Source organism: Bufo bufo, chromosome 4 (assembly GCF_905171765.1).
Source record: "Bufo bufo chromosome 4, aBufBuf1.1, whole genome shotgun sequence".
Taxonomy (NCBI): domain Eukaryota; kingdom Metazoa; phylum Chordata; class Amphibia; order Anura; family Bufonidae; genus Bufo; species Bufo bufo.
Window position 1 is genome coordinate 633,336,693 of NC_053392.1, and position 18,960 is coordinate 633,355,652.

The 18,960-nt window shown below is 45.7% G+C and overlaps 1 protein-coding gene across 1 annotated transcript in view; it reads right to left on the reverse strand.

Moving 5' to 3' along the window:
- The window catches only part of SLC22A7 (solute carrier family 22 member 7), a 199,027-nt gene that overhangs the window by 127,870 nt on the left and 52,197 nt on the right, over window positions 1-18,960 (reverse strand). The window contains exon 4 of the mRNA XM_040427668.1: window positions 588-756. Coding sequence (XP_040283602.1) covers window positions 588-756 — 169 coding nt within the window. The remainder of the gene's footprint in view (window positions 1-587; window positions 757-18,960) is intronic.

Genomic DNA, 18,960 nt, shown 5'->3' on the forward strand with positions numbered 1-18,960 from the left:
AAGAGGAAGAGACAGGAAGAAAGATGAGGGATAAAAAAAGAAAGAGAGGAATAAAATAGGAGGATGAAATATATTGATAGGAGAGTTAAAATTAGGAAAGAGATAGAAGGAAAGGGGGAAAGGGAAGAGGAGAGAAGAGGAAAGAGAAGACAAAGAAAGGTGAAAAGATGAGGTATAAGGAGTAAAGAGAAAAGGAAAGAGAAGGAGAACGTGGAAAAAGGAGGAAAGAGAACAAGAGAGATGGGCAAAGAGGAGGAGAAGAGAAGAAAGAAAAAATAGAAGAGATGGGGAGCAAAATGCAGAGAAGGAAAATGAGGACAGAGGAGTACAGAGTAGAATGAAAAGGAGAAGAGACCAAAAAAACAAGATGAGGTAAAGCAGGAAAGAACAAAAAAGAGGAAAGAGAGAAGAACAGGAAAGGGCAGGAAGAGGGGGACAGAAAAATAAGGTAGGAGAAATGAAGAAAGCAGATGAAAAAGAGGAAGAAAGAAAACAGTAGGAGCACATAGGAAGATAAGATAAGAGGAAGAGAATCCACAGACTCTGGTCTCATGATGTCACTGGTTAGATATTAAGAAGGTTCTTACCAGACACTGGCTATGCCTAGAAGACATGGTGCTGTGATGGACACCATCAGCCAGCGCCAGTCTCTGACTAGATAGGTAATCAGTGCTAGAAGAGCGGTTCCTATAGACCAGCCGATACTAGTAAAAATCCCGGCCGCTGTACGATGCTGGAGGTCCACCCACTCAAAACCTGTGGGTGAGAGGGAGTCAGTGAATCTAAGAGGCTTCAATAATTCTGCCCTCCACAACTTCCATACAGCTGTGATGACCCTGATTTTCCCCAGGTTTAGATCTACACCTTCCCACTGGTGTTACTCATCTACTGATGCCCTCCACATCTTCTGTACAGCTGTGATCACCGCCTGATGTCCCCCAAAACTAGATCCACACCTCCCCTGATGATGCTCACCCACTGATGCCCTTCACATCTTCTGTACAGCTGTGACCATGCCTGATGTCCCCCAGGTCTAGATCTATACCTCCCCCAGATGTTCCTCACCCACTGATGCCCTCCACATATTCTGTACAGCTGTTAATACCCCTGATGTCCTTGAGGTCTAGATTCACACCTTCCCCCTGATACTCCTCACCCACTGATGCCCTCCACTCCACATCTTCTGTACGGCTGTGACCACGGCAGATATACCCCAGGTCTAGATCCACACCTCCACCTGATGCTGCTTACCCACTGATGCCCTCCACATCTTCTGTACAGCTGTGACCACTGACCACCCCTAATGTCCTCGAGGTCTAGATCTATACCTCCCCAAGATGCTCCTCACCCACTAATGCCCTCCACATTTTTACAGCTGTAATCACCCCTGATGTCCTTGAGGTCTAGATCCACACCTCCCCTGATGATGCTCACCCACTGATGCCCTCCACATCTTCTGTACAGCTGTGACCACGCCTGATGTCCCCCAGGTCTAGATTCACACCTCCCCCAGATGCTCCTCACCCAACCCCAGCTTGAATATTCCATGGTGATGTTGGGGCTATTGAAGTTGCCCCAGGTTCTCTCTGTATATATTGTTTGTACCCAACTTTCTTAGAGGGAACCAGCCACACGGAAACTGCAGTCTAATGCATCCAAATACTGCACCAAACACGGTGTATTGCATCCATATACTGCACCCATGTACTGCATCCATATAATGCACCTGTGTACTGCATTCATATACTGCATCCATATAATGCACCCGTGTACTGCATCCATATACTGCACCTGTGTACTGCATCCATATACTGCACCTGTGTACTGTATTCATATACTGCACCTGTGTACTGCATCCATGTACTGAACCTGTGTACTGTATTCATACACTGCATCCATATACTGCACCTGTGTACTGCATCCATATACTGCACCTGTGTACTGCATCCATGTACTGAACCTGTGTACTGTATTCATACACTGCATCCATATAATGCACCCGTGTACTGCATCCATATAATGCACCTGTGTACTGCATCCATGTACTGAACCTGTGTACTGTATTCATACACTGCATCCATATACTGCACCTGTGTACTGCATCCATGTACTGCATCCATATGCTACATCCATACACTGCACCTTGTACTGCACCTATATAACAAACTGTTAACTCAAATTTCTTAACTCTTTATGATATCCTTAAACAAAAGCCATTGAAAAGCAATTGAAGGTGTCGTCTTAACACAACTAGTTTAGTTAACACGTCTAGTTAAGCATGTATGTTAACTCTACTACATCTGAATTTGTGCTGACATAGCAATGTCTACATGTAATCTGTGGACCCTTCTTATACTGTGTGTTACATGGTGTCATTGCTGCTACTGTTAGTCCTAATATCACTAATACAGTGTATAATACATGGTACTTTCTTGTACCGTGTCTTATACGCGGCATTGCTCCTATTATTAGTCCTGATATTACACTGTTTATGTGTAATACGTGGCCTTTTCTTATAATGTGTATTAAACAGTGGCATTGCTCCTATTATTAGTCCTGATATTACAAAGAGAGCTGTCCGTAGAAGCGATCACTAGAGAGCCATCCATAGAAGTGAATGGAAACGCCATACTTGTAATTGCACTGCTGACCACTCTTCAAACAGCAGATTTTGTTGGAATGGTTTTTAGGCACCATTTCACATTTGATGAGACTCTGTGGTATTCATAGGGTGGAAATCCCAAAAAAGTGACCCTATTTTGCAAACTGCACCCCTCAAGGAATTTATTGAAGGGTATTGTGAGTACTTCGACCCCACAAGCACATCATAGAATTTAGAATCATTTGGCTGTGAAAATGAAAATTTGTCTTTTTTCCAGTGAAATGTTGCTTTAGTCCCAGATTTTTCATTTTCACCAGAGGTAACATAAGAGATACCTCACAATTTGTTACACAATTTCTACTGAATATGAGAACAACCCATATGTGGTCGTAAATAGGGATGAGCGAACCCGAACTGTATAGTTCGGGTTCGTACCGAATTTTGGGGTGTCCGTCACACGGACCCGAACATTTTCGTAAAAGTCCGGGTTCGGGTTCGGTGTTCGGCGCTTTCTTGGCGCTTTTTGAAAGGCTGCAAAGCAGCCAATCAACAAGCGTCATACTACTTGCCCCAAGAGGCCATCACAGCCTTGCCTACTATTGGCATGGCTGTGATTGGCCAGTGCACCATGTGACCCAGCCTCTATATAAGCTGGAGTCACGTAGCGCCGCACGTCACTCTGCTCTGATCAGTGTAGGGAGAGGTTGCAGCTGCGACGTTAGGGCGAGATTAGGCAGATTAACTCCTCCAAAAGACTTCATTCTGTGATCGATCTCCAGCTGTGGATCATTGAAGTGCTGATATTGAATTGCTCACTTTTTTTAGGCTGCCCAGAGCGTTTTTATATCAATTTTTTCTGGGGTGATCGGCGGCCATTTTGTGTCTTGTGGTGCGCCAGCACAAGCTACCACCAAGTGTATTTAACCATCGATAGTGTGGTTATTTTGTGCTATATCCTACATCAGCTGCAGGCTGAGCCTGTGTCACCGAAGTGCATTTAACCATCAACAGTCTGATTATTTTTTGGCCATATATTACATCAGAGGCAAGTTGAGCCTGTCACCCAGCGCCTAAAAAATAGGCCTGACATTTCTATTCCTCCAAGCGCACAGATGGCGCATGAAAACCAAGCCCATCGGTCTGTCACATCACCCCCGTGCATATCAGGAAAACTGTCTGAGCCTCAAGTTATGCAGCAGTCTCTTATGCTGTTTGAAAACTCTGCTGCCAGGGTTTCCCAAGGGCATCCACCTAGCCCTTCCCCAGCGGTGGAAGAGATAGAATGCACTAACGCACAACCACTTATGTTTCCTGATGATGAGGACATGGGAATACCACCTCAGCACGTCTCTGATGATGACGAAACACAGGTGCCAACTGCTGCGTCTTTCTGCAGTGTGCAGACTGAACAGGAGGTCAGGGGTCAAGACTGGGTGGAAGACGATGCAGGGGACGATGAGGTCCTAGACCCCACATGGAATGAAGGTCGTGCCACTGACTTTCACAGTTCGGAGGAAGAGGCAGTGGTGAGACCGAGCCAACAGCGTAGCAAAAGACAAAGAGGGAGCAGTGGGCAAAATCAGAACACCCGCCGCCAAGAGACTACGCCTGCTACTGACCGCCACCATCTGGGACTGAGCACCCCAAAGGCAGCTTCAAGGAGTTCCCTGGCATGGCACTTCTTCAAACAATGTGCTGACGACAAGACCCGAGTGGTTTGCACGCTGTGCCATCAGAGCCTGAAGCGAGGCATTAACGTTCTGAACCTTAGCACAACCTGCATGACCAGGCATCTACATGCAAAGCATGAACTGCAGTGGAGTAAACACCTTAAAAACAAGGAAGTCACTCAGGCTCCCCCTGCTACCTCTTCTGCTGCTGCCGCCTCGGCCTCTTCTGCTGCTGCCGCCTTGGCCTCTTCCTCCGCCTCTGGAGGAACGTTGGCACCTGCCGCCCAGCAAACATGGGATGTACCACCAACACCACCACCTGCGTCACCAAGCATCTCAACCATGTCACACGGCAGCGTTCAGCTCTCCATCTCACAAACATTTGAGAGAAAGCGTAAATTCCCACCTAGCCACCCTCGATCCCTGGCCCTGAATGCCAGCATTTCTAAACTACTAGCCTATGAAATGCTGTCATTTAGGCTGGTGGACACACACAGCTTCAAACAGCTCATGTCGCTTGCTGTCCCACAGTATGTTGTTCCCAGCCGCCACTACTTCTCCAAGAGAGCCGTGCCTTCCCTGCACAAACAAGTGTCCGATAAAATCAAGTGTGCACTGCGCAACGCCATCTGTGGCAAGGTCCACCTAACCACAGATACGTGGACCAGTAAGCACGGCCAGGGACGCTATATCTCCCTAAATGCACACTGGGTAAATGTAGTGGCGGCTGGGCCCCAGGCGGAGTGCTGTTTGGCGCACGTCCTTCCGCCGCCAAGGATCGCAGGGCAACATTCTTTGCCTCCTGTCTCCTCCTCCTCCTACTCAGCTTCCTCCTCCACTGCTTCCACCAGCTCATCCGGTCAGCCACACACCTTCACCACCAACTTCAGCACAGCACGGGGTAAACGTCAGCAGGCCGTTCTGAAACTCATATGTTTGGGGGACAGGCCCCACACCGCACAGGAGTTGTGGCGGGGTATAGAACAACAGACCGACGAGTGGTTGCTGCCGGTGAGCCTCAAGCCCGGCCTGGTGGTGTGCGATAATGGGCGAAATCTCGTTGCAGCTCTGGGACTAGCCGGTTTGACGCACATCCCTTGCCTGGCGCATGTGCTGAATTTGTTGGGGCAGAAGTTCATTCGCAACTACCCCGACATGTCAGAGCTGCTGCATAAAGTGCGGGCCGTCTGTTCACGCTTCCGGCGTTCACACCCTGCCGCTGCTCGCCTGTCTGCGCTACAGCGTAACTTCGGCCTTCCCGCTCACCGCCTCATATGCGACGTGCCCACCAGGTGGAACTCCACCTTGCATATGCTGGACAGACTGTGCGAGCAGCAGCAGGCCATAGTAGAGTTTCAGCTGCAGCACGCACGGGTCAGTCGCACTGCGGATCAGACACACTTCACCACCAATGACTGGGCCTCCATGCGAGACCTGTGTGCCCTGTTGTACTGTTTCGAGTACTCCACCAACATGGCCAGTGGCGATGACGCCGTTATCAGCGTTACAATACCACTTCTATGTCTCCTTGAGAAAACACTTAGGGCGATGATGGAAGAGGAGGTGGCCCAGGAGGAAGAGGAGGAAGAGGGCTCATTTTTAGCACTTTCAGGCCAGTCTCTTCGAAGTGACTCAGAGGGAGGTTTTTTGCAACACCAGAGGCCAGGTACAAATGTGGCCAGACAGGGCCCACTACTGGAGGACGAGGAGGACGAGGATGAGGAGGAGGTGGAGGAGGATGAGGATGAAGCATGTTCACAGCGGGGTGGCACCCAACGCAGCTCGGGCCCATCACTGGTGCGTGGCTGGGGGGAAACACAGGACGATGACGATACGCCTCCCACAGAGGACAGCTTGTCCTTACCTCTGGGCAGCCTGGCACACATGAGTGACTACAAGCTGCAGTGCCTGCGCAACGACAGCAGAGTTGCCCACATTTTAACGTGTGCGGACTACTGGGTTGCCACCCTGCTGGATCCCCGGTACAAAGACAATGTGCCCACCTTACTTCCTACACTGGAGCGTGATAGGAAGATGCGCGAGTACAAGCGCACGTTGGTAGACGCGCTACTGAGAGCATTCCCAAATGTCACAGGGGAACCAGTGGAAGCCCAAGGCGAAGGCAGAGGAGGAGCAAGAGGTCGCCAACGCAGCTGTGTCACGGCCAGCTCCTCTGAGGGCAGGGTTAGCATGGCAGAGATGTGGAAAAGTTTTGTCACCACGCCACAGCTAACTGCACCACCACCTGATACGGAACGTGTTAGCAGGAGGCAACATTTCACTAACCTGGTGGAACAGTACCTGTGCACACCCCTCCACGTACTGACTGATGGTTCGGCCCCATTCAACTTCTGGGTCTCCAAATTGTCCACGTGGCCAGAGCTAGCCTTTTATGCCTTGGAGGTGCTGGTCTGCCCGGCGGCCAGCGTTTTGTCTGAACGTGTATTCAGCACGGCAGGGGGCGTCATTACAGACAATCGCAACCGCCTGTCTACAGCCAATGTGGACAAGCTGACGTTCATAAAAATGTACCAGGCATGGATCCCACAGGACCTGTCCATCCCTTGTGCAGATTAGACATTAACGACCTCCCCTTAACAATATATTATTCTACTCCAGGGCACTTCCTCATTCAATACTATTTTTATTTTCATTTTACCATTATATTGCGGGGCAACCCAAAGTTGAATGAACCTCTCCTCTGTCTGGGTGCCGGGGCCTAAATGTGTGACAGTGGCCTGTTCCAGTGGTGGGTGACGTGATGCCTGATTCTCTGCTATATAGAGATAATCCACGGCACACCAATGTCTTTTGCTTTGCAAATTTATTATTGGTACAAAAAAGTATTCATAGATTTTGTCAATATATGACTGGTCACGCCATCATAGTAATATCAGCATCAATCACATATCTTTGTAGGCCATAATGTGTCCCAACGTTTCGGTCCTGTCAAAGACCTTTCTCAAGGGATCACTCTGAGGACCACAGTGTGCATACAGCCGGCGCTATGCACACTGTGGTCCTCAGAGTGATCCCTTGAGAAAGGTCTTTGACAGGACCGAAACGTTGGGACACATTATGGCCTACAAAGATATGTGATTGATGCTGATATTACTATGATGGCGTGACCAGTCATATATTGACAAAATCTATGAATACTTTTTTGTACCAATAATAAATTTGCAAAGCAAAAGACATTGGTGTGCCGTGGATTATCTCTATATACTCTGCGACTGAAGTCCTCTGCGAGCACCCACCATTATATTCAGGTGTGCGGACTCAAGCCTGATTCTCTGCTATGACATGAAGCCTGATTCTCTGCTGACGTGAAGCCAGATTCTCTGCTATGGGACCTCTGTCCAATTGATATTGGTTAATTTTTATTTTTTTTATTTTTATTTTAATTCATTTCCCTATCCACATTTGTTTGCAGGGGATTTACCTACATGTTGCTGCCTTTTGCAGCCCTCTAGCTCTTTCCTGGGCTGTTTTACAGCCTTTTTAGTGCCCAAAAGTTCAGATCCCCATTGACTTCAATGGGGTTCGGGTTCGGGACGAAGTTCGGGTCGGGTTCGGATCCCGAACCCGAACATTTCCGGGAAGTTCGGCCGAACTTCTCGAACCCGAACATCCAGGTGTTCGCTCAACTCTAGTCGTAAACTGCTGTATGAGTGCGCCACAGGACGCAGAAGGGAAAGAGTGCAATATGCTTTTGGAGGGCAGATTTTGCTGAAATGGTTTTTGGGCACCATATCATATTTGAACAGACCCTGAGGTACCGTTACAGTAGAAAACCCTGAAAAGTGACCCCATTTTGGGACCTTCACCACCCAAGGAATTTTTCAAGGGGTGTAGTGTACACTTTAACACAACAAGTGTTTCATAAAATTTGAAACCCTTGGCCATGAAAATGAAAAATTTCATTTTTTTTTCTAGTAAAATGTTGGTTTATCCCCAGATTTTTTCATTTTTACAAAGGGGTAACAGGGGGAAAGGGACCTCACAATTTGTTACCCATTTTCTCCTGAATTTGGCAACGCCTAATATATGGTTGTACACTGCTGTCTGGGCACACTACAGGGTTCAGAAGGGAAGGAGCACCATGTGCATTTGAGGCCTAGATTGGTCATTTGTACAGCACTGGCCGACAACTGCAGAGCCTCCGAGGTTAAATATAAAAAGACACCCCCAAGAAATGACCCCATTTTAGAAATCAGAACCCTCACAGTTTTTATCAAGGGGTGGAGTGAGCATTCTGACACAAATGTTTTACAAAAATTAATTTACAGCAGATTGGGCAAAGTGAACATTGCAATATTTACACAGATCTGCCATTTCAGAGCCCAATATGTTGTGCCCATTGTGTGCCAGTGTGGAATGGACACCCTCTTATGTGGTGCTTCCTGTTTTTATAAACTCCCTGCATGTGGCCCTAATCTTATCAACACCCCATATGTGGCCCCAATCTTTTGCCTGGACATACCACAGAGCTCAGGGGTATAAGGGCACCATTCAGATCTGAGGCCCAAAATGGTGATTTACGCATCTTGTGCTAACAACTGTAGAGGCTCTGAGGTGAAATCATAAATGGACCACGAAAAGTGACCCCATAATGAAAATTACACCCTCAAGGTATTTATTAAGAGGGGGAGTCAGCATTTTGACCCCACAGCAATGAGCCAGGGACTGTGAAAAGTGAAAAATGCTAATTTTCCACAGATATGGCTTATTTCAGTGCCCATTATGCTGTGCCCACCGTGTGCCATCTGAGACCTACCATGCCCTTTAAATTGTTAGGTGGATTCTACTGGGTACGGAAATGCCATAAATGTGAAGGTAACTGCTGTAGGGGTGCGCTGCAGGGTTCAGGAAAGCCACCACTTGGATTTTGATGGATTAGATTACGGGCGCCATGTTTCTATTGAACAGACATTTTCTGACAACCATACATTTACTTTTCTCTTGGTGCAGCTGTGTCAGGGCTAATTTTTACGGGATAAGTCGCCATCATTGGTTCTATTGGGGGGTAGATAAAACAGATTGATCACTTTTTATTTAGCTTTTTGCACAGCAATTCCGCCATTGATTTTGGGGTTTTATTATTGCGGTGTCCACCGTGCGGGGAAAATGGTCTGTTATCATTATTCTGCAGGTCAGTACGGTTACAGAGACACCAATTTTATATTGTTTTTTTTATTTTTTTTACGTTTTACCACTTTTACACAAAGCAGTTTTGCAAAGAAAAATCATGTTTTTGCATCACCATATTCTGAAAGCCATATTTATTTTTTATTTTTCTGGCAATAGATTGAGGGCTTGTTTTTTTAGATGATGGTTTGATACCATTTTGGGCTGCATCATTTTTGATCTCTCAGTATTACCCATTTTATGTCCTGGCACAGTTTTTTTTATTTGTACTTAAAACTTTTATTTATTTATTCTTTAACTTTTTTTTTTTTACTTTTTTTTTTTATGTCCCACTGTGAGACTTCAACTTTTCAGGGTTTGATCTCTGTTTAAATTCAGTACAATACAGGCTGTATTGTGCTGCATTGACTGTCAGTGTATATACTGACAGTAGCCTAAGAGACGCTGGTATAGTGCCCTGGAGCAGGGGGTACTGTGAAGTCTGGACCTTTATGGACATTTGCCCCGGTTTCCCCTATGAAAAGTTATGAACTTCTTACTTTATTTTACTTTAAAGGGTTAACTTGCACTGTTTAATACTGTGTAACTGCATTATATATGTTGTGATATATATCATGTTCATTATCACTGTATTTGCGAGACTCTGTGGAAAGGGTTAATGAACACTGAGATACTGTATTTTCCACAGCTGCCATAGGGTTAAAGAAGACCATGTTTTGTAGAGAAAACGCCAGATGTTGCTTACCACGAAAACCAGACGGACTGACCTTGTGACTGTCTGGTTTAGCTCTGTTGTTATGTCTGGAAAATCTGCTGTGTCTATGAAAGCTGTAATGTAAGTCTATGTAAGTCTATGGAAGCTCTAATGTAAGTCTATGACAGACGGAAAGTGTAACATTGTATCTGTTTGAGCTGAGTTTCTCCACTCCGCCCCTCCCACTAGAAGGTTCCAGTCTAGCTATAAATGGTATATAAGGAGAGAATTGAGAGCCCCTAGTGTGCTGCAGTTAGGGACCTGTGCTTGGAGGGGAGACTCATGCCAATCTGCATGAGTGCTCAGAAGAAAATGCTAAGATGGGGACGCTGAGTCACAGACTATGGGTCACCACCCCTGTGGCCAAGGAGCAACAGACTGTGGGTCTCAAGCCTTTGACCAGGGTAACAGCCTTCTGAAGAGAGAGAGGGGCCCTGGCCCCTGCCTCATATCAAAGAATGCCCTTTGTAAAAAAAAAAAAATTCAAAGGTTTTATTTAAAATAGGTGAGGGGTGCGCTCCGCTCTGCTGCCTGGCCTGCCTGTCTCTTCAACAGAGCAGACCAGTGGCTGCTGGAGCATGACGCAGCTGCCGCACAGGCAGAGAGAGGAAGGAGGCGGAGCCCCAGCCGGCAGCCACAACAGACAGCCTGAGCCAGCCAAGCAACAACAGAACTTACAGGTATTTGGTAGCCATGGGGGGGGGCTCATATAGGACAGACAGGGGGGGGCTCATATAGGACAGGGGGGGGCTCATATAGGGGAGGGGGGGGGCTCATATAGGACAGACAGGGGGGCTCATATAGGGCAGGGGGGGCTCATATAGGACAGGGGGGGGCTCATATAGGACAGGGGGGGGCTCATATAGGACAGGGGGACAGTGTGTGCTTTCCTGCTACTACATCAACCCCCCCCCCCAGGGATCTTGGGGGCATTAAGGGTTGGACTTTAACTCCTTGCTGCTGATTCTGAGTGTGCCAGTGTGTGTGTCCGTCCCTGTGTGTGTGTGTCCGTCTCTGTGTGTGTGTGTCCGTCCCTGTGTGTGTGTGTGTCCGTCCCTGTGTGTGTCCGTCCCTGTGTGTGTGTGTGTCCGTCCCTGTGTGTGTGTGTGTCCGTCCCTGTGTGTGTGTGTGTCCGTCCCTATGTGTGTGTGTGTCCGTCCCTGTGTGTGTGTGTGAGTGTGTGTGTGTGTCCGTCCCTGTGTGTGTGTGTGTGTGTGTGAGTGTGTGTGTCCGTCCCTGTGTGTGTGTGTGTCCGTCCGTGTGTGTGAGTGTGTGTGTGTGTCCGTCCGTGTGTGTGAGTGTGTGTGTGTGTCCGTGTGTGTGTGTGAGTGTGTGTGTGTGTGTGTGTGTCCGTCCCTGTGTGAGTGTGTGTGTGTGTCCGTCCCTGTGTGTGTCTCTCCCTGTGTGTATCACCATGCCCACAGTGTTCCTATGTCTTGACGCAGCTGCTTCAGAACGTTCTGTGTGGGACAAGAGGAAGAAGATGGAAGAGGAGTCAGCGCCAGCATGGAGTTTGTGCAATAGACACAGGGAGGCACACTAAGGACGAAGGTAACACTTCCACATGATCTACACTAGTGTTATCTGTGGTTTTACATAGGACTGCAGGTAACACTACTACATTATTTAGCACTAGTGTTATCTGTGGTTTTACATAGGACTGCAGGTAACACTACCACAAGGTTAGCTCGCACAGGGCGCCTGAACACCTAAGGCCGGCCCTGGCTGCGCACCCCAGCGCCAAGGGATGACGTCACTGATGTAATATGCCTCTTATATGTGGAGAGCGGTGATGTCACAGATGTAATATTTCACCTATATATGGACAGCGGTGATGTCACTGATGTAATATATTACTTATAAGTGATATATTACATCAGTGACATCACCACTCTCCACACATAAGTAATATATTACATCAGTGACATCACTGCTGTCCACATATACCGGTAAGTAATATATTACATTAGTGACATCACCGCTCATCACATATATGTGGACAGCGGTGATGTCACTGATGTAATATATCGCCTATATGTGGACAGCGGTAATGTCACTGATGTAATATATCACTTATATGTGGAGAGCGGTGATGTCACTGATGTAATATATCGCCTATATGTGGACAGCGGTAATGTCACTGATGTAATATATCACTTATATGTGGACAGCGGTGATGTCACTGATGTAAAATATCACTTATATGTGGAGAGCGGTGATGTCACTGATGTAATATATCATTATATGTGGAGAGTGTTCATGTCACTGATGCAATACAGCGCTCCAGATGGCGAGCAAAATGGTCGCCAATGTGCCTTAAAATTTGCAGATGGCAACAAGACTTGTCATAGACTACATAGAGATAATCCACGGCACACCAATGTCTTTTGCTTTACAAATTTATTATTGGTACAAAAAAGTATTCATAGATTTTGTCAATATATGACTGGTCGCGCCATCATAATGATATCAGCATAAATCACATATCTTTGTAGGCCATAATGTGTCCCAACGTTTCGGTCCTGTCAAAGACCTTTCTCAAGGGATCTGTAAAGGAGTATAAATATAACGTTTTTATTGGCGTCTAGATGTGCCGACCATAGCATACTGTTGACATATATTAAGGGAGGAAACAAATAAGAGAATAGGAGGGATTGTACACATACATATATGAGTGTGTATGTGCGTTTCTGCACACACACACACATACATGCACATGCACATACATATGCATACATACAGGTCTCAGATTATGACATTGGTAAAAAAGAGAGTAAAGGGTAGGTAAAGTAAGAGGGATACAGGACAGGTAAGGCAAATGCTGTCTTTGTTAGAGGAGGACCTAGTGATCAGGACTGGGCTGTAGCATGAACTATTACTGATCGGTGGGGCATAAAACTGAATCAAGGATCTGGGTAATGAATAAGTTAGATTGATGTGGTAAGTATCACAAGAATTGTCTGTGCATGAATAGAGCAGCGAATTAAATCTAAGTACCTAGTGCATAAATGGCATGGGTATGTAGCATAGATATATGGCATATAGACTCACCATGGCCGGGTAGCAAATGGCTGGATGCAGGCGCTGTGTGTCTCTGCGTCTGTTTGGATTTTATGCTAGAGGACCGGAAGTCATGCGGGCGCTATGATCTGTGACCGGGTTCAGTTGGTCACATGATCGCTGGTGACGTCATGTGAGCCGCGTGACCGCGGGCCGCAGTATGCGCATGCGCACTAGGTGCTGGGGCAGAGAAATGAAAGATAGCTTTATTCTGGGGATGTGTAACCTGTTGTGCCTAGGAAAAAGGAAATAATTGGCTGGGGATCGCTCTGCTGGTAGATTAGAAGGAAGAAGAGGAGTTGTAGAGAAAGATATTGAGAATATTATGAAATAAAAAGTATATACAGTTCTATGCTAGAGCTATGATTGAGATGAATGGGGAAGGTTTTCTCTGGTGAAAAGGGGTCACATACATATATAGAAGGAATAATTTAAAGTATAATTAAGTAATTGCTTCTATTCTCGTCGTGCTAAAATATGAGGAATAAAACAAGAAACCACACAATAGACAATAAAACAAAAAACAAAAGACAAAAGGCGAACAAATCACATTATATAGTTCTAGGTTCCATAGATAAGTATCTAAGCATATACGTATCTATATGTACTATAATCTTATACTATATTATACTATAATATAATCTATGATGAGAGAGAGGGGGGACGGAATGGGAGAAAAAGGGGGAGGGGGAGGGGAAGAGGGGGAAGGGTGGAAGGAAAGTACGGGGGAGGGGAAGGGAGGGGGGGGGAGGGGGGAGGGAAAGGTTTTTTTCTCACCAACTTGTATATTGACTATGAATATATCCGACTAGGGAGCCTGAAATAAAGGAGAAGTATATGCATATTAATATCAAAGAAATAACATTATGGCTCCATATCAGTCCACAGTCCGAAAAATAAGAAAAATGATTAAAGATTAAGTGTTTAAAGATCACAGTAAAAGTCACATTCCCGGTTAAGGCCTCTCGGGGATAAAGTGTCCAGTCGGTGAATCCAGAAGCTTTCTCTTTGTTTCAATGTTTTGATCCTGTTACCGCCTCTCCGTGGGGTGATCACTTGTTCCAAAACCTGATAGCGTAAGGATGAGATCTGGTGGTTGTGCTCCTTAAAATGTGCTGGGATTGGTAACAAAAACTGTTCAGTCCTGATGGTGGATTTATGTTTAGAAATACGGTTCCTTATTTGTTACGTGGTTTCGCCCACATAGCAAAGTCCACACGGGCATTTAATTAAATAAACGACAAATGAGGAATCACAGGTATAGTATCCTTTGATAGGGAATCTTTTGCCAGTGTGTGGATGTGCGATAAAGTTGCCCTTGATCACACTCGAGCACTGCGCACAGTGTAGGCACGGGAAAGTGCCGTATTTTGGATTCTGTAAAAAACGCTGTTTTGGTATTTTATTTAAAGGTCCAATATCTGCACGGATGAGGTGGTCCCTAATGTTTTGTGATCTTTTGTAACAAGTGATGGGGGGAGACTGAAACTCTGGGATCTCGGGGTATGCTTGTGACAGTATAGACCATTGTTTTCTGATTGTTTGTTGGATTTTTGGGGCAAGGGGGTGGTATGTGAGGATGCATGGTATCCGTGGTGAGGGAATGGTGGTTTGTGAGGTAGTTTGTTTGCATATTGTCGGTTTGTTGGTAATCAGTTGGTCAGGATAGCCTCTCTGTCTGAATTTAGATTTCATATCTGATTGTCTCTGTTGTAAAGTTGATGGATCTGTTACTATTCTTTCTAACCTTGTGAATTGAGATTTAGGGAGTGACGCTTTGGTGGCTCTAGGGTGGTTACTGGTATAATGTAGTAGGCTGTTCCTGTCTGTTGGTTTATTGTAGAGGTCAAATTGAATGTGACCAGATGGATCCTTCAGGACTAAGGTATCTAAAAAGCTGATTTTCTCGGTATTGGTTATGATAGTGAAACCAAGTTCTGGGTAGACATTGTCAAGGTGGTGATGAAAGTGCAAAGCACTCGATAAGTTTGTCTACACACATCATCTTTTTCAAGAACATGCGAAAATATGGCTCCGATTTATCGATGATATTTTCTGTTTGTGGAGAGGTCCCTTATCGAGTGCTTTGCACTTTCATCACCACCTTGACAATGTCTACCCAGAACTTGGTTTCACTATCATAACCAATACCGAGAAAATCAGCTTTTTAGATACCTTAGTCCTGAAGGATCCATCTGGTCACATTCAATTTGACCTCTACAATAAACCAACAGACAGGAACAGCCTACTACATTACACCAGTAACCACCCTAGAGCCACCAAAGCGTCACTCCCTAAATCTCAATTCACAAGGTTAGAAAGAATAGTAACAGATCCATCAACTTTACAACAGAGACAATCAGATATGAAATCTAAATTCAGACAGAGAGGCTATCCTGACCAACTGATTACCAACAAACCGACAATATGCAAACAAACTACCTCACAAACCACTATTCCCTCACCACGGATACCATGCATTCTCACATACCACCCCCTTGCCCCAAAAATCCAACAAACAATCAGAAAACAATGGTCTATACTGTCACAAGCATACCCCGAGATCCCAGAGTTTCAGTCTCCCCCCATCACTTGTTACAAAAGATCACAAAACATTAGGGACCACCTCATCCGTGCAGATATTGGACCTTTAAATAAAATACCAAAACAGCGTTTTTTACAGAATCCAAAATACGGCACTTTCCCGTGCCTACACTGTGCGCAGTGCTCGAGTGTGATCAAGGGCAACTTTATCGCACATCCACACACTGGCAAAAGATTCCCTATCAAAGGATACTATACCTGTGATTCCTCATTTGTCGTTTATTTAATTAAATGCCCGTGTGGACTTTGCTATGTGGGCGAAACCACGTAACAAATAAGGAACCGTATTTCTAAACATAAATCCACCATCAGGACTGAACAGTTTTTGTTACCAATCCCAGCACATTTTAAGGAGCACAACCACCAGATCTCCTCCTTACGCTATCAGGTTTTGGAACAAGTGATCACCCCACGGAGAGGCGGTAACAGGATCAAAACATTGAAACAAAGAGAAAGCTTCTGGATTCACCGACTGGACACTTTATCCCCGAGAGGCCTTAACCAGGAATGTGACTTTTACTGTGATCTTTAAACACTTAATCTTTAATCATTTTTCTTATTTTTCGGACTGTGGACTGATATGGAGCCATAATGTTATTTCTTTGATATTAATATGCATATACTTCTCCTTTATTTCAGGCTCCCTAGTCGGATATATTCATAGTCAATATACAAGTTGGTGAGAAAAAAACCTTTCCCTCCCCCCTCCCCCCCCCCTCCCTTCCCCTCCCCCGTACTTTCCTTCCACCCTTCCCCCTCTTCCCCTCCCCCTCCCCCTTTTTCTCCCATTCCGTCCCCCCTCTCTCTCATCATAGATTATATTATAGTATAATATAGTATAAGATTATAGTACATATAGATACGTATATGCTTAGATACTTATCTATGGAACCTAGAACTATATAATGTGATTTGTTCGCCTTTTGTCTTTTGTTTTTTGTTTTATTGTCTATTGTGTGGTTTCTTGTTTTATTCCTCATATTTTAGCACGACGAGAATAGAAGCAATTACTTAATTATACTTTAAATTATTCCTTCTATATATGTATGTGACCCCTTTTCACCAGAGAAAACCTTCCCCATTCATCTCAATCATAGCTCTAGCATAGAACTGTATATACTTTTTATTTCATAATATTCTCAATATCTTTCTCTACAACTCCTCTTCTTCCTTCTAATCTACCAGCAGAGCGATCCCCAGCCAATTATTTCCTTTTTCCTAGGCACAACAGGTTACACATCCCCAGAATAAAGCTATCTTTCATTTCTCTGCCCCAGCACCTAGTGCGCATGCGCATACTGCGGCCCGCGGTCACGCGGCTCACATGACGTCACCAGCGATCATGTGACCAACTGAACCCGGTCACAGATCATAGCGCCCGCATGACTTCCGGTCCTCTAGCATAAAATCCAAACAGACGCAGAGACACACAGCGCCTGCATCCAGCCATTTGCTACCCGGCCATGGTGAGTCTATATGCCATATATCTATGCTACATACCCATGCCATTTATGCACTAGGTACTTAGATTTAATTCGCTGCTCTATTCATGCACAGACAATTCTTGTGATACTTACCACATCAATCTAACTTATTCATTACCCAGATCCTTGATTCAGTTTTATGCCCCACCGATCAGTAATAGTTCATGCTACAGCCCAGTCCTGATCACTAGGTCCTCCTCTAACAAAGACAGCATTTGCCTTACCTGTCCTGTATCCCTCTTACTTTACCTACCCTTTACTCTCTTTTTTACCAATGTCATAATCTGAGACCTGTATGTATGCATATGTATGTGCATGTGCATGTATGTGTGTGTGTGTGCAGAAACGCACATACACACTCATATATGTATGTGTACAATCCCTCCTATTCTCTTATTTGTTTCCTCCCTTAATATATGTCAACAGTATGCTATGGTCGGCACATCTAGACGCCAATAAAAACTTTATATTTATACTCCTTTACAGATCCCTTGAGAAAGGTCTTTGACAGGACCGAAACGTTGGGACACATTATGGCCTACAAAGATATGTGATTTATGCTGATATCATTATGATGGCGCGACCAGTCATATATTGACAAAATCTATGAATACTTTTTTGTACCAATAATAAATTTGCAAAGCAAAAGACATTGGTGTGCCGTGGATTATCTCTATATACTCTGCGACTGAAGTCCTCTGCGAGCACCCACCATTATACTCAGGTGTGCGGTTTCCACAATTTCCTTAATTGTCATAGACTACAGGCCTGAGGTCTATTTGGTAGTGAAATCCCAGCGCAGGCAGGCGTGATGATGTCATCACGCCCGCCTGTGCCAGGACGCGGTGAGGTGTGCGCGTCTGCGTTGCACCATCCCTCGCCGTACCAGCAGCTAGTGAGCGCCAGTGAAAGGAAACAGGTGAGTATAAGATTTTTGCTTCTTTTTTAAGGTGTGGGAAGGCGGGATCCAGGGGGCCCAAGTAAATTCTTGCCCAGGGTCCAATCAATATTAAAGACGGCCCTGCATACACTAAACCTTGTATTGCATCCAATCAGGGCCAGATTAAAGGCCCCAAGACCTCCACCACTACAGAGTATATAATGGCCTTCACAAGATCGTCAGGTTCAGACATAAGTAAGTGGCTGTACATGTGCTCTGATCTCTTCTAGCGCTGTACCTGAGGTCCTATCACTTCTAGTGCTGTACCTGCGGTCCTATCACTTCTAGCGCTGTACATGTGCTCTGATCTCTTCTAGCGCTGTACCTGAGGTCCTATCACTTCTAGTGCTGTACCTGCGGTCCTATCACTTCTAGCGCTGTACATGTGCTCTGATCTCTTCTAGCGCTGTACCTGCGGTCCTATCACTTCTAGCGCTGTACCTGCGGTCCTATCACTTCTAGCGCTGTACATGTGCTCTGATCTCTTCTAGTGCTGTACCTGCGGTCCTATCACTTCTAGTGGTGTACATGTGCTCTGATCTCTTCTAGTGCTGTACCTGCGGTCCTATCACTTCTAGCACTGTATCTGCGGTCCTATCACTTCTAGCGCTGTACCCGCAGTCCTATCACTTCTAGCGCTGTACCTGCGGTCCTATCACTTCTAGCGCTGTACATGTGCTCTGATCTCTTCTAGCGCT